Raw genomic sequence first — 14,892 nt, forward strand, 5'->3', positions numbered from 1 at the left:
GTATCTAACATTTCTCACATTTTATAAAAAGTGATCTTAATGTCCGATATCATTGAGTGACAAGATACAGAAAAAATTAAACTAGCAACAATTGCCAATTCATCCATTAAGTGGAAGAGGCTGAGAGGCTTTGGCAGTACCATAGGACTGGTGGGGAAAACACAAATTCAGAGCCCAACAGAAGAGAACGAATACCTCAATTTACAGCTGAGAGTCTTAAAGGAGTAGCCATGAAAGCAGGACAGCAATCAAAAGGAATGAAATCTTGCCATTTGCAATGACATGAATGGAACTAGAGTGTATTACACTAAGACAAATACCATATGATTTCATTCATATGCAGAATTTAAGAAACAAAACAGATAAACAGAGGAAGGGAAGGAAAAATAAAGTAAGATAAAAATAGAGGGAGAGGCAAACCATAAGAGACTCTTAACTATAGGAAACAAACTAAGGGTTAGGGGGAAGGGGGGAAGCTTGGAAGGCACTTGAGGTTATAAGCACTGGGTGTTATACGCAACTGATCCACTAAACTCTACCCTGAACCTAAAGACACACTATATGTTAACTAACTTGACTTTAAAAGGGGGGGGGGGGGGGGGGGGCAGAGAGAATAAAGAGACCAGCCAATGGAAAAAGTAAAGCCCATATTCAAATTAGCTCTATCACAAACTGGATTTAAGACAATCTGCTGCTACTCTGCCTACCTACCAGAAGCAAAAGTAAATGCCAGCAGAAGACATCATCATCTCAGCATAAAATTATCTTGACAATTTTTCCAACAATGCCTGTCGACCAAAATTAACAGACATACCAGGAAAAAAGACTAAAGGAACAAAAGCCAAGAGAAAAACTAGACAATAGAAAAGACCCATAAAAGAACCAGATATTTGAGTTTTCAAAGACTTTAAAATAAATATGCTTAATATAGGGACTTTGGCAGGTAACTAGAAACCTTTTTGTAAAAATCAAATGAAAATTCTCAAGCTGAAAGAATAAAGTAACTGAAAGTGAAAACTCAATAGATTTAATAACAGACAAGCCTGAAGAGCATCAGAAGATAATAATGATAATAAAGCATCCAGAGTGAAAAGAATAGAAAATATTTTTTTAAAGAATGTAAGAAACAGGGTAGACTGGTGGCTGAGTGGTCTGGCGCTGCCTTCGGCCCAGGGTGTGATCCTGGAGACCCCGGATCAAATCCTACATTAGGCTCCATGCATGGAGCCTGCTTCTCCTGAGTCTCCCGCTTCTCCCTCTGCCTGTGTCTCTGCCTCTCTCTCTCTCTCTCTCTCTCTCTCTCTCTCTCTCTCTCATGAATAAATAAAATCTTAGAAAAAAAAAGAATATAAGAAACATATGGAAGACAGTGAAAAGACCTAACATACAAGCCCCAGAATAAAGGGGAAAAAAATGGATAGAAGCAATACTTTAATAAATAATAACCAAGAGTTTGCCCAAACTGACAAGAGAAGGAATGTAAATCCACAGATTTCAGAAGTGCTACGAATGCTAAGAAAGATAAATACAAAGAAACATGCCTGGAAAAATCATAATAAAACATAACAAAAATCTTAAAAGTAGTAGACAATAGGAAGAAAGGTATATTACCCTCCAAAGAGCAACAGTAAGACTGATATATTACTTCTAAAAGAAGTAATGGAAAAAAAAAATAAATAAATAAAAGAAGTAATGGAAGCTAAAATACAATGACTTTTTTTTTTTCAATGTAAGCCCTCTATCCAAGTGGGGCTTGAACTTACAACCCCAAGATCAAGAGTCACATGCTGCCCTGACTGAGCCAGCCAGGTGTCCCTACAAGAACATTTTTAGATTGCTGAAGAAAATCCCTGCCAAGCTGGAATTGTAGAACAAGCAAAACTATCCTTCAAAAAGTGAAACAGGGCAGCCCCAGTGGCTCAGCGGTTTGGCACCGCCTTCAGCCCAGGGCGTGATCCTGGAGACCCAGGATCGAGTCCCACATCAGGCTCCCTGCATGGAGCCTGCTTCTCCCTCTGCCTGTGTCTCTGCCTATCTCTCTGTGTGTGTCTCTCATGAATAAATAAATAAAAATCTTAAAAAAAAAAAAAGTGAAATAAAATATTTTCAAGCAAAAATAGGAACCCCTACAAAAGAAATACTGAAGGGAGTTTTCCCAGACAGAAGGAATATTATTACCCTAAATGGATCACAGAAATACAAAAAGAAATGAAGAGCAACAGAAAGGGCAAATAACCATTATAAGCCTAAATGACCACAGACTATATAATAATGACCTATGAGGTTTCAAATATTTGTTAAGATTAAATAAACAATAAACAGAAAGGCAAGAAGAGAGCATAGAGGTTTGTTTTTATAACTACCACAAATTAACTGTAATTTCTATTATAATTTCAGTAGCAATGAAGAGTATAGAGAGTACAAACACTCTGAGATCCCTGCATTATCAGGGAAGCTCTAAAAAAAGTACTAACCATATTACAATTTAATAAATCAAGGATATATTTTATAATCTGTAGAACATCCACTAAAATAATGTATATGAAACAAGCTACTAGAAAAGGGAAACTGAAATAAGGAATCCATTTAAGAAAGGAAGAAATGTGTGCAAAAAAATATAAAAAGACAAAGAGAAAACAAGTAACATTTTAGATTTATACCCAAGTACAAGAGTATCTAAAGTAAGTATAGATTAAACATAATCCAATCCCATCAAAAAAACACTGGTCAATTTCAAAATTAAATAATACAATGGTCAATTTTAAAAACCACACAACCATGTGCTGCTGATAAAAGATACACCTTAAATATAAACAAAAAGGCTGCAAGCAAAAGAAAATTATATATAATTACTTACAAAACAATTACCAACCAAAATAAAGCTACTGCAGCTATAGTAACTCAAACTTTAAGGCAAAAAAAAAAATATAAAGAGAACAGAGAGTTATTTCATAAAAGATTCAATCTAGTAAGAATATAAAATAACCTTAAATCTATATGCACTTAAATATAACCCTCTAAATACATAAATTAAAACAGAATGAAAAAAAAAAAAAACAGGGAAGTCCACAATCACAGTAGGAGATTTTAATAAATCTTACTCAATAACTAATAGGACAAGCAGAAAAACAAATCAGTAGGTTATAAAATATTTGAGAAAAATAACTAATCCTTTGTCCTAATCAAATGCATACAGGAACTACTGAATCCAATGTTATGTTCAAATGCACATGGAACTTTTATGAAAACTGGTGGGTCATAAAATGTCTCAACAAGGGATGCCTAGGTGGCTCAGGGGTTGAGCATCTGCCTTCAGCTCAGGGCATGATCCATGGTCTGGGGATCAAGTCCCATGTCAGGTCCCCGTGGGGAGCCTGCTTCTCCCTCTGCCTGTCTTTGCCTCTCTGTGTTTCTCATAAGTAAATAAATAAAATCTTAAAAAAAAAAAAAAAAAAAACTCAACAATTCTGAAGAATTAAAATCAAAAAGTTTATTTTCTGATCACAGTAGAATGAAGCTAGAAATCAATAACAATACAAATAGAAAAATCCCCCAAGTGCCATATTAGGAAATGCACAGATCACAAATAGACACAAAATAGGGCAGCCCCGGTGTCTCAGCGGTTTAGCGCCGCCTTCGGTCCAGGACATGATCCTGGAGACCCGGGATCGAGTCCCACGTCGGGCTCCTTACATGGAGCCTGCTTCTCCCTCTGCCTGTGTCTCTGCCTCTCTGTGTGTGTGTGTCTCTCGTGAATAAATAAATAAAATCTTTAAAAAGAAAATAGACACAAAATAATATACATTATGAGTCCATTTATATCAAATAACTAAAAGTCAAAACTAATAATCTATAATGTTGAATGTCAGGATAGTGGTGAAAAAAATACAAAAAGACAAAGAAAAAACAAGTAATATGTTAGAAAAAAACACATTTGTTCGGGAGGGCAACAGATCATGAGGGGAGACTTTCTGGATCTGGAGATGTTCTATCACTCGATCTGAGTGGTCATTACACATCAAGCTTGTACTTATATTTGTGTATTTTTTGGTATGTAAATCGTTTTTCAATCTAAAAACTTATTTAAAATATGTAAGTTCCAGTAAAACAGAAATTCTGCTTTGACAAACTCCTTTGGAAAATTACAGTAGTAAAAATATACCTTCAGTACAAATATGTAATTTTGTGATCATAAAGCTGAAAATAATCTTAAAACATGTTAGAAAATGGAAAGAAGCATAAAGGAAAAATGAACAGCATTTTTACCAGTAACCTCAGCCCCACTACTAGTGTATGAAATATATTAAAAAAAAAAAAAAAAAAGACAAAGCACTAAAACTATCACAACCAATGAAGGCAGATTTAGAAAGAAAGTGAATGAGTGAGGTAATTTTGAGCTCTAAAGCCACAATCTATCTGAAAGCATATGAAGAAATCAATTCACAAAGGGAGAAATTCAATGGTCAATGCTCAACCTCACTTTGATAGTCAGAGAAACAAATCAAAACAAATTACCATTTTTAAACTATCCAAGTGGCAAAGATATTCTAAAATGTTAACTCATGTTGTTTGTAAAAGGATAGAGCAAAAGAACTTGCATGAAGTCCTGTTGACATAAGTTCTAAGGGCAAGGGGCAATGAGATAGCAGAATCGTTAAGTTTTCACTGATTAGTATTAACATGTTCAATCATCAAAAACATACAATTTGGGACGCCTGGGTGGCTCAGTGGCTGAGGCACTGCCTTCAGCTCAGGGTGTGATTCCTGGGGTCCTGGGATGGAGTCCCACGTTCGGGCTCCCTGCATGGAGCCTGCTTCTCCCTCTGCCTATGTCTCTGCCTCTCTCTGGGTGTCTCTCATGAATAAATAAAAGCGTTTTTAAAAAAATACAATTTCATGTTATTACAGAGGCTGGAATCTAAAGCTGGAAAATCCCCTTTTTCTCCTCATGTCGCTCTGTTCTTTGGCCTTGTGAGGGGTGGCCACTCAAAGCTGAGAAGACAGGAACACTGTCAGCTCTCCTACCCATCTTCTGAAAGCTCCCACCACCGCCGCACCACCTATGAGGACTCTAAAGGCAATTTGTCTTTAGCTTCACCCCAGCTTCACTTTGTTCTTAAAGAAGAGAAGACAAGCAGACTCCTGTCTAGCATAAGTCTCCTTTGCTCCACACCTCTTCCATCCACCCTGTCTAAAAATCTCTCCTCTCCCAAATATCTCCACCCATCTCCTTTGAAATCTCTTGTCCAACAGGTCCCCATCTCTTTACAGTACAGTTCTCTAGCCATTTGGAGGAGGAATAAAAATGGGAGACTTTTGTACCATGCAATAAATGTATTCCTACTTTTCCAGCTACGAAAGGTCCACAACCACTAGTTGATTCACAATAATAGCAGCTTTCGCTGATTGGTTGTTTGTATCAGGCATGCAATTTTAGTAGAAATTGTGAAACTGGAAAATTACTACCGGAATAGCTGGATAACCAAAGATGTCCCAGGAAATGTAGAAGCTTCTGGGCAAATACATTTGTTCATTCTGCACTTGCTCCTTGAGCAATGTGCCAGGCACTGGCAAAGTCCATGAGGGAGTGTCTCGCACAGAGACTCCAGCAGTTCACTGTATGGTACACAACCAGTTCAGGGCCCAGACAGTAAATACCACAGGGGTTAGTGAAATGGACAATCATTAAGTGTGAATTTTAAGCAAAGAAAATATTTCTATCACCTGCAGCCCTAGAACTGACGGAGTCTCTACAGAAACATGACTGGGAGGAACTGGACCACAAGCTCTCCCCAGTTATCTCCATATTCCATATGCCATCAAGAATCACTCAGGGGATGAGCTTCCTTATCTTGGAATGTTTCTGCGGAACCTCAGTATTAATCTTTCTCTGGTCCTTTCAGCACATTCTCTGATGAAAAGGCAGTTTTTAAAGCACCAAAGAAATGGAAAATAAATGTGAAAGAATCAGTGCCTCTGCCCTGAAGGCTGGGAATCATCCACAACTACCTGACAGAGATGGAGTTCCAGAGGTCTCTCCAACACAGAAAGTCTCTACATCTGGAAGTCAAGTGTTTGGCACTCTGAACACATTTTCTCAGAGACAATGTATGAATCAGGGTTCATTCTCAGATTGGGCTGACAAAGCTCCATACTAAGTCACATAGTACCAAAAGCCATAATACCATCCTATTTCTTCCACAACATTTTTACTGAGATAGAATGTCCACAATTCACCCTTTTAGAATATACAAATCAGTGGTTTTTAGCATATCATAAAGTTGTGCAACCATCACCTGTATCTAATTTTAGAACATTTGTCACCGCCTCAGAAAATCCTGGACCTCAGGCAGTCATTCCTCTCTCCTCCACAGCCCCTCCCAGCCACTCATCCACTTTCTCTTGATAGATTTGCCTATTGTGGCTTTCATATCAATGGAATCATACAATATGTGGCCTTTTGTGTCTGGCTTCTCTCAGTCAGCATCATGTGTTCAAGGCTCATAAGTTGTAACATGTATTCAGTACCTCATTTATTTTTCAAAAGCCTTTTAAAAGTTCATACTTTGGGGATCCCTGGGGGGCTCAGTGGTTTAGCGCCTGCCTTCAGCCCAGGGTGTGATTCTGGAGACCCGGGATCGAGTCCCACGTCGGGCTCCCTACATGGAGCCTGCTTCTCCCTCTGCCTATGTCTCTGCCTCTCTCTCTCTCTGTCTCTCATGAATAAATGAATAAAAATCTTTAAAAAATAAATAAATAAAAATAAAAGATTATACTTTGTACCTCAAATGGAATTCCATTTCTAAGAATTTATAGAAATAATTAGAAATGCACCAAAGAATCTGTGTGCAAGTGTATATTACAATATTATTTATGATGGGGAAAAATGTAACATTCACTATAGGGATTGGTTAAATAAACTTACACATTTATATGACTGAATACAATGCAACAAGATTTTTTTTTTAAGATTTTATTTACTGGGAAGCCTGGGTAGCTCATCCGTTGACTGCCTGCCTTTGGCCCAGGGCGTGATCCTGGAGTACCAGGATCAAGTCCCGCATCGGGCTCCCTGCATGGAGCCTGCTTCTCCTTCTGCCTATGTCTCTGCTGTGCTCTCTCCCTATTTCTCATGAATAAATAAATAAATAAATCTTTAAAAAAAAAAAAAGATTTTATTTACTTATTCATGAGAGAGGCAGAGAGAGAGGCAGAGACAGGAGAAGCAGGCTCCATGCAAGGAGCCCAATATGGGACTGGATCCCAGGACTCTGGGATCACTCCCTGAGCCGAAGGCAGATGCTCAATCGCTGAGCCACCCAGACATCCCAGTAAACAAGATTTTAAAGGATATTATGAGAGGAAAGGCTCATTGTTAACTAAAGAAAGAAGGTTAAAAACCGTATTTTATAAAATGTATTTGTGGGATGACATCAACCAAAATATATTATGAGTATCTTTGAGTAATAGCAATACGGATGGTTCTAAATTTCCTATTTACATACTTCAAAATTTTCTTCAATAACCTGAATGATCAGTAAAGTAATTTGTCTTTAATAATACTTTTCTACTGGGAGAACAAAAAACAACTTTTGGAATGTGAACAGAATTGAACTCAGAGTTCAATTCAGAGTCCCTCATGTTTTCATTATAGAGAAAATTTTATTGCCTATGTAATTATATACACACACATACACACAACGGAAATAAGTATAAGCTAATCAGTCCATTTTTAAAAGTTGTGAAAAGCACAAAAGAGACAATAAATATAATTGCAGAAATTGCATTAGGTACCAGAAAAATGGAACTGATCAATAATCCAAGAACTGGTTCCTTTACAAAAACAACAAAAGGGATGGAGTTTAAGAAATCAGACAAGAAAAACAAAAGCTAAACAAATAAAATTAGAAATGCAAAAGGATGATACAACCAGAGACACTGAAGTTTAAAAGTGCAAATAATACATGCTACTAAATTCGAAGGTGGGATTAAGTGGGAAGTAAATTACAAAAATGGAGTCAAGAAGTCAAAATGCAGGGGTGCCTGGGTGGCTCAGACAGTTAGGCAGCTGATTTCAGCCCAGGTCATGACCCCAGTCAGGGTCCTGGGGTCAAGCAGGGCATTCACTCAGCAGGGAGTCTGTTTCTCCCTCTCTCTCCCTCTGCACCAGCCCCACTCATGCTCTCTCTTTCTCTCTCTCAAAAAAATAAATAAATGATCTTTAAAACAAACAAACAAAAAAAGGGTAAAAAAGCTCAACTGATCAGAGAGCAAAAATAAACCTCTTCACAGCTTTACCTCCCTTTCTCATACTTTCAAGAAACCATCAGTTCTAAAGCCATATAAAGTGTTCTAGAACACATAAGGTTATGGAAAATTACTAAATGAGTTTTATGGGGCTAGTTTAACTCTGAGATAAAAACACAACAAAAGTTGCCTCCTACCCCAAAGGAAATATCCATCCATACATATTAGATAGGAACATTCTAAACCCAAAATTAGGTTGCAAAATTTAACATTACTAAGAACAATTTATTATTAGGAAATGTACAAATATGTAAAACCAATGCAATCAACTAAATTAACGCTCAAAAACACCCCAATAAAATGCCTATTCCTATTAAAAACTCTAAAAGCATGGAATCCCTGGGTGGCTCAGCGGTGTAGGGCCTGCCTTTGGCCCAGGGCGAGATCCTGGAGTCCCAGGATCGAGTCCCGCATCAGGCTCCCTTCATGGAGCCTGCTTCTCCCTCTGCCTGTGTCTCTGCCTCTCTCCCTCTCTGTGTCTTTCATGAATAAATGAATAAAATCTTTAAAAAAAAAAAAAAAAACTCTAAAAGCCACAAATCACAGAATAATCCACTTACAGTTTTAGAAGTTTCTCCTCAGCCAGTAAGTAAACAGTAAAACTAACAGAGTAAAAATAAAAATATTCCAAGTAAAATGAAGGAAAAAATAAGAGAGACCACCAAGAAAGCCTGACTAATTCGATATGCCACAAACCAAAACCAAAAGCAGTTAGTTTTATCAAAACAAAATAAGTTTAAATGGAGGAAAGAAAAATCCCATTTGCATCAGCCACATCACTAATCAGCCCATAAATAAGATAAAAAGTATCTGAAAGTATCTGAAACTAACACTAACCCAAAATGTCAGAACTTAAATGTAAAGAAAACTATCCCCATTGACCATGTTGCATTATAAAAGAATTGAGGGGAAAAAAAAAAATCAGGGATCACACTTTACTTCTAGATTGTCTAGCTTAATAATACAGAGAAACATACTTTTAAATATTCCATTCCTGCCATTAGAGTCACACTCTATACAGATAGATTTTAAAGTCAGCCCCTGAAACCAAAATTGTAGTCATACCAGAAATGCTATCTATATAGCCATTAAAACATATGAGGAACATTTTGATCAATCGACATGGAAAAATGTCCAACATAATTTGTCAAGAGGAAATAAAAAGGATAAAAGGATCATAATAATGTCATGGGGTATGTGGGGGAAGGCACAGGTATTTAGAAATAAAGATGAACACTCTCGAGTGTGCAGTTTAGCTACCTCTGAGTGGTGAGGTGGCATGATTTTAGGCACTGGGAACTTTTGCAGAGTACAATGTAACTTCTGTAAATTTGGAGGTAGGGAGGGGAACAGTTTAAAAGTAAAGAAAAAAAGGAATATACCAAAACATAAACAGCATATGTTTTGAGGTCACTGTATTATGGTTGTTTAGTTGCTTCAACGTATTTTCCTGTGTTTTCCAAATTTTCTATAATAATCATAAAAAACAAACCTCTGTGCAAAACTGTTAGAGAAATGTAAACAACATGTTCAAAAAACTCACTTGAACCCACTCTTGTTCTTTTGAGCTTACATGGGCCAAATTCTCATTTTTTTTCTCCAACCACTCTATTATTTTCAACATTAAATTCAAAATTTGCCAGGAAGCATTCCAATCAGAAAAAAAGAAGTCTGAACTGCTCATACACACTTGTCCAAATTAAAAAGGAAAGCAAAGTGTGGTGAGGGATCAAGGTGTGGTCCAGAGTCTTACCGTGAAACTGTTGTTGACGTTCTTGGTGCTGGATTCAGCCACGCTGGCATCTGTCAGGTCCACCTCATCAAATATGATCGACTGGAGAGAAACACAGGCGCTGTAGTCAGTGTGGGGCCAAGGCACCCCGGCTGAGCAGTGCCCCCCACTCTCCCTCGACCCCAGCCAAGTGCCCACAAATACCCCAGTGCCTTGAACCTTGAACACTTGGTAACTACACGAATACTGACTGCGTCCACCCTACCTGCTCCTAATGAAGAGCACAGAGCTCAGAGGTAGAGCTCCAGGTGTTTTTTAAGCCAGGCATTCATTAGCGATTGCATTCATGGAGAACAACAAAACAAAACATCCCTGGGATTTCTGTATTTATTTCTTGTAATCAGCATTTCACTTTTACATGTGATATATGCTCTCACACAGAGTCCACCTCAGGGAGCAGGGCTCCAAATTATGGATCTTCTGTCCTTCCAGCTAGCACACTTAAAGGGAAAGATCCTGGCTAAAATAAATGATCCTAGGAAGAGAGACCAACCCAAATAGAAGGGATCTGGCCATGGGGAAAAAAAAAAAGGAGGGAACAGAGCAGAAGGAATCTAGACCTGAAGAGACAGACAGCCAAGCTCCAGAAGGAGGACTGGGAATTACACCTGGGACTTTCCTCCCAACCTATTTTCCTCTCCACTCTCCCCCAAATCCCCTCGGCACAGTCCGCATCTCCTGTTTACCTTACTGTGCCCTCTAAGAAGACTCCGTTGGGAATCCCTGGAGGAAATACTAATGATTTAGAAAAGAGACTCAGCCTTTTAAGTAATGAACCTCCTACCCCGTGCCCCCCCCGCCACACACACACACACAGAACTAAAATAACTATAAGCAATCTGTTGCCTTTTTTTTTTTTTTAAATGAGGGATGTGGTCAGAACCCTCTCTAAACAAGTCGCTCTGTTCAATTTCAAAGTTTAATGCACTCTCTAGGGATACATCTCAAAAAAATCTGGAATCTGAATCACTGACATTTTAATACCAAAATATCAGTATTGACAACAGTGGTATTCAAAATACCAAGAGCTAGCTTTGCCAACACACCACATTCATTTAAACACAACGGTAACTGAGTGGCTTTCGCTGGCTCCCTGTCTTCCACTAGAGCTGCCCGGTGACTCGCTGCAAAGCTTACACACAGGCCAGCACAGAGGAAGGAGGAGCTCGGCTAGGGGCCTCGAGACAGAATGTCACAGTCCTGTTCACACACCAACAAGCCCAATATGCTCCAAAAACAGCTTCGATTAGTTTCTCAGCTATGTACTACTTATCTCCAAACTCATTAAGTTGTACACACTAAATATTTATAGCTTTTTGCTTGCCAATTATAACTCAATAAAGTGCTTTTAAAGAAAAAATATATATATTTTAGCCCATAATAAGATTTATAAGCCTGTGACACTCTCCCCCCCCCCCCACACCCCAGAGAAAGATCTCTAACCGTAATTTGGTTATTTCTGTGAGACTTCCCCCCTTTCCCACTGGTGACATAGGACACTAAAGAAAAAGAAAGTGAGTCGAAGTCAACAAACATTTATAAGAAACCAAAGTGCTCTGAGACAAACTAAAGCTAACACTCCAGAGCATTAGCAAGCCCACTAGAAAGAACAGATCCTAGCAGTAGAAGTCTGTCCCAGGATGTGAACTAGGCATGGAACCTGTCTCGTCGTCACCTCACCCCACAGCTCCTCCTGAGTCTGTTCTCAGGTGGTCTCCACTGCACCTCACCTTTGCGGTTTTTGCATAGTACAGCGTTCGCCCCCGCAGCTTAAAGTATCTCCTTTTTGATCGCTGGAATGAATTGTTCTGTTTGGTCAGCATCCCCTCTTTGATGACAGTCTGAAAGCACAGAAACGATTCATGAGCAAGCGTCTGCACGGTGCCCTCGAACCTGTCCCGCGGAACTGCACGCCAACGGGCCGGGAACCTAACTGAAGTACTTCTCGCATTCTCCCTAGACCCTGGCCTATGGACAGGCCGAGCGCACTGCCTGCGAGGGCTACACAATTCTCCGAGGGCCGATGGCATGCCTGAGGGCTGAGGGTGCCCTGGGCCCAAGGTGTGCCTGGCCATACCCAGGGGATCAGCAGGAGGGAACATGAAAACTCGCAGGGCCACAGTAAGCAGCAAGGGGCCAGAGCATTCTCCAACTTCAGCATTTGGTATTCTTCAGCTATTCTTGGCCTTGTCTCCGTGTTCTCTGGCCTCCTGCCATTTCTCAGGATCCTGTTGCCAAAATTGTCGACGTAGGTTGCTGTGGGGTTCAGCACAGATCAAGGCCTGCGCCCCACTCAACCCTCACCCCCATTCACAAGCTAGGCATGTGCCTCTGCCCACACCGTCAAGGGAAGTGCCACAACCAAAGTCACTAAAACTCCTCTCATCCTGTAAACCTCATCAGTCCACCATGAAACTGGAGTTCCCTTAACAAACAAGGTGGACAGCAGGCCACTTACCTTGGCTCAATTAAAGCCAAGAATAGGGCACGGCTTTTTCTGGAGCTGATTCCCCTCTTGTGCTGTCCCCGGGGGCTGGTCTAATAGGACAAGGGAGCCCTGAGGCCACTTAGAAGTTATATGCTCAGAGAACTACTTGATCATTAGAGTTCTGAACCACTGGGAGCACCTAACGGGCAAAATGAATAAACAACAAGCGTGGCTCTCCGCATGGGCATACCTGGTTTTCCCCAGCTAACAGAAACGGCCGTTCTACATGGAGTCTCACCATGGAATCCAGCAGAATGCACAAAAACTCTGCTCAAGTACACAAATACCAGCTCAGACAAGTTTGGATGAATTACCTAATCCTGTATAGCTTTGCACTTTAACCTTTTAAAGAAAGTATCTATTCGAAGCACTTGAGTACCTGTGGCCACTCAGGACAACAGAAGATGAAACCAGACACCCCATGTAACCTAAACACGTCAGAAGACAAGAGCAGAACACCAGCGCGGTCTGGTCCCTCCATCGGCCAACTCCAAACAGAGGGAGGGCACTCGGGATGCTGTTAACCCCCCCTGCCCCCGAGAAGAACACCAAAGCAAGCCCCCGGTCCCGTACGCACCACCAACACGGGGCCACGCACCAGGACCCCCACCGGAGCAGCACAGTGCCCGGGGGTCCTGGGAAGGCACACGGCTGCTCTCCGCCTTATCCCCGCCACAGGACATCCTCTCCGTGAGCTCCCTGGGCAGGGGGAGCCACACGTGCCAGCCCGTGACCAGGCGCCAGGTCAGGCCGGCCTCGCAGTCCGAAGAGCAACGTGCTCCAACTCCCAGAGGCAAACTCCTGAGGGATCTCCCTCCTCATTCTGTGGCACATGCCTTGGCCTTTCCTTCTGAGGACATCACCCGCCGGCCCTCCCAGGTAATTAAAGAGTGCCAGCAGGAGAGACAAGAATACAACGTCACCCAAAGAACAACGGAACAGACACGCCAACCACCGTCCCAGAATCTGAATCTGCCATCGTTAACTAAACGAAGGTGCTGGCTCTTCTGAGGAGCGGGAACGTGCTGAACCAGGGGCCGATCCAAGGCGAGAGCAAGGCCCACCTCTGATGGCAGCAGCTGCAGGGAGAAACCATCCCCAATACTGGACTACCAGGCTGCTTCCTAACATTCTTTTCAGAGCCAAGTACACACGGACACTTGTGTCAACGTGCTCCTCAGAGACCCAGAGCACGCCCGTGTGCGCACAGCGATGTGGACCACGGGCACCAGGGCTGTGCTCCAGGACAGCCTCCTCCTTGACCTCACAGGACTTGCTCACAGACGAAGGCACCTCTCCTCGCCCCCACGCGTCTTCCTTACCTCTGCAGGGGAAGTCACCACTTCCATCTCTTTCCTAAATGCAAATTTAAAAACAAAAGAAACCAAAAAAAGAAGACAACAAAACCAACAAGCCCAGACCCAGAAAAGTTAAAATAAGTATCTTTAAAGGATAAACGCTAGAGTATTTTTTCTTGCATCTCCCGCCACACATCTCACACATAAAAGAAAAGCAAAATTAAGACACAATCCACTCCACCACACACACACAAATCTTTCAGAAAGCGGATGAGAGCTGCGATCTTGGGCTACCCAAGGAGGGCCGCTGTTCTATTTATAGAACAAGAGCACTCAGAAAAAGACTCTGGTGGGTTTCAGCGGAAAAGGCTGGGGGAAAGATAAAGACCAGCATTTCTTTGAAGCTTTCTCAGAAACTGCGTTTCTTCTCCTGATTCGCTGCTCAAGAATACTATAGATATGCTGCAGAATATTTTTAAACACTCAGTCAAAAGCAATGAACTAAAAGTGGTCAAGAAAATAACACCCCTGAATAATCTGCTGTGTTTTGCATTTGGCAGCTTGTAAATGGCACCCACAGGAAACACTGCTCAGCTGGCAGGGCTCCTCCTCATGCCCAATGGAGCAGAGAACCAGAAGTCAAAAACCCAGACTCAAGCACAGCTCGATCAGGACGGGCTGGACGGCCAGGCTCTTAGAACCATTTTGTCAAGTTCTCTGCACAAACCAAAGGGCCCACTCTGTCCTTCAAGCAATCCAGGGCACCTTCATTACCATGGGGAACAAGAAAGAAGAGACTGGAAACCCGTGCAGGCACCGAGAATCAGAGCGGCAAAGTGAGCCCCACAGCCACCTCCAGAGAGGAAGTAAATCCCCAACCTGGACTCCAGGGACAAAACTGGCAGGCAGTCTTCAGCCTGAGCCTAAGCGTGGCTCTGGGTGCCACAGCCACCCACGGTGAGCACAGAGAGCACCTGGCCCACGGGCGAGACTGGGCACCTGTTGTG

General features: G+C 41.4%; 1 protein-coding gene across 5 annotated transcripts in view; it reads right to left on the reverse strand.

Moving 5' to 3' along the window:
- Positions 1–14,892, reverse strand: part of DGKD (diacylglycerol kinase delta) — a 111,025-nt gene that overhangs the window by 74,415 nt on the left and 21,718 nt on the right. For 4 of the 5 annotated variants that reach the window (XR_005989655.1, XR_005989656.1, XM_041768362.1 and 1 more), the window contains exons 2-3: positions 11,830–11,940; positions 10,061–10,141 (exon numbers count right to left, since the gene is read on the reverse strand). Coding sequence is in view for 3 of the 5 variants with exons in the window: in XM_041768362.1 (XP_041624296.1) it covers positions 10,061–10,141; positions 11,830–11,940 (192 nt within the window). In the remaining 2 variants the exon portion in view is untranslated. The remainder of the gene's footprint in view (positions 1–10,060; positions 10,142–11,829; positions 11,941–14,892) is intronic. The other variant, XM_041768363.1, reaches the window with a different exon arrangement.

Source organism: Vulpes lagopus, chromosome 8, assembly GCF_018345385.1.
Source record: "Vulpes lagopus strain Blue_001 chromosome 8, ASM1834538v1, whole genome shotgun sequence".
Classification (NCBI taxonomy): Eukaryota; Metazoa; Chordata; class Mammalia; order Carnivora; family Canidae; genus Vulpes; species Vulpes lagopus.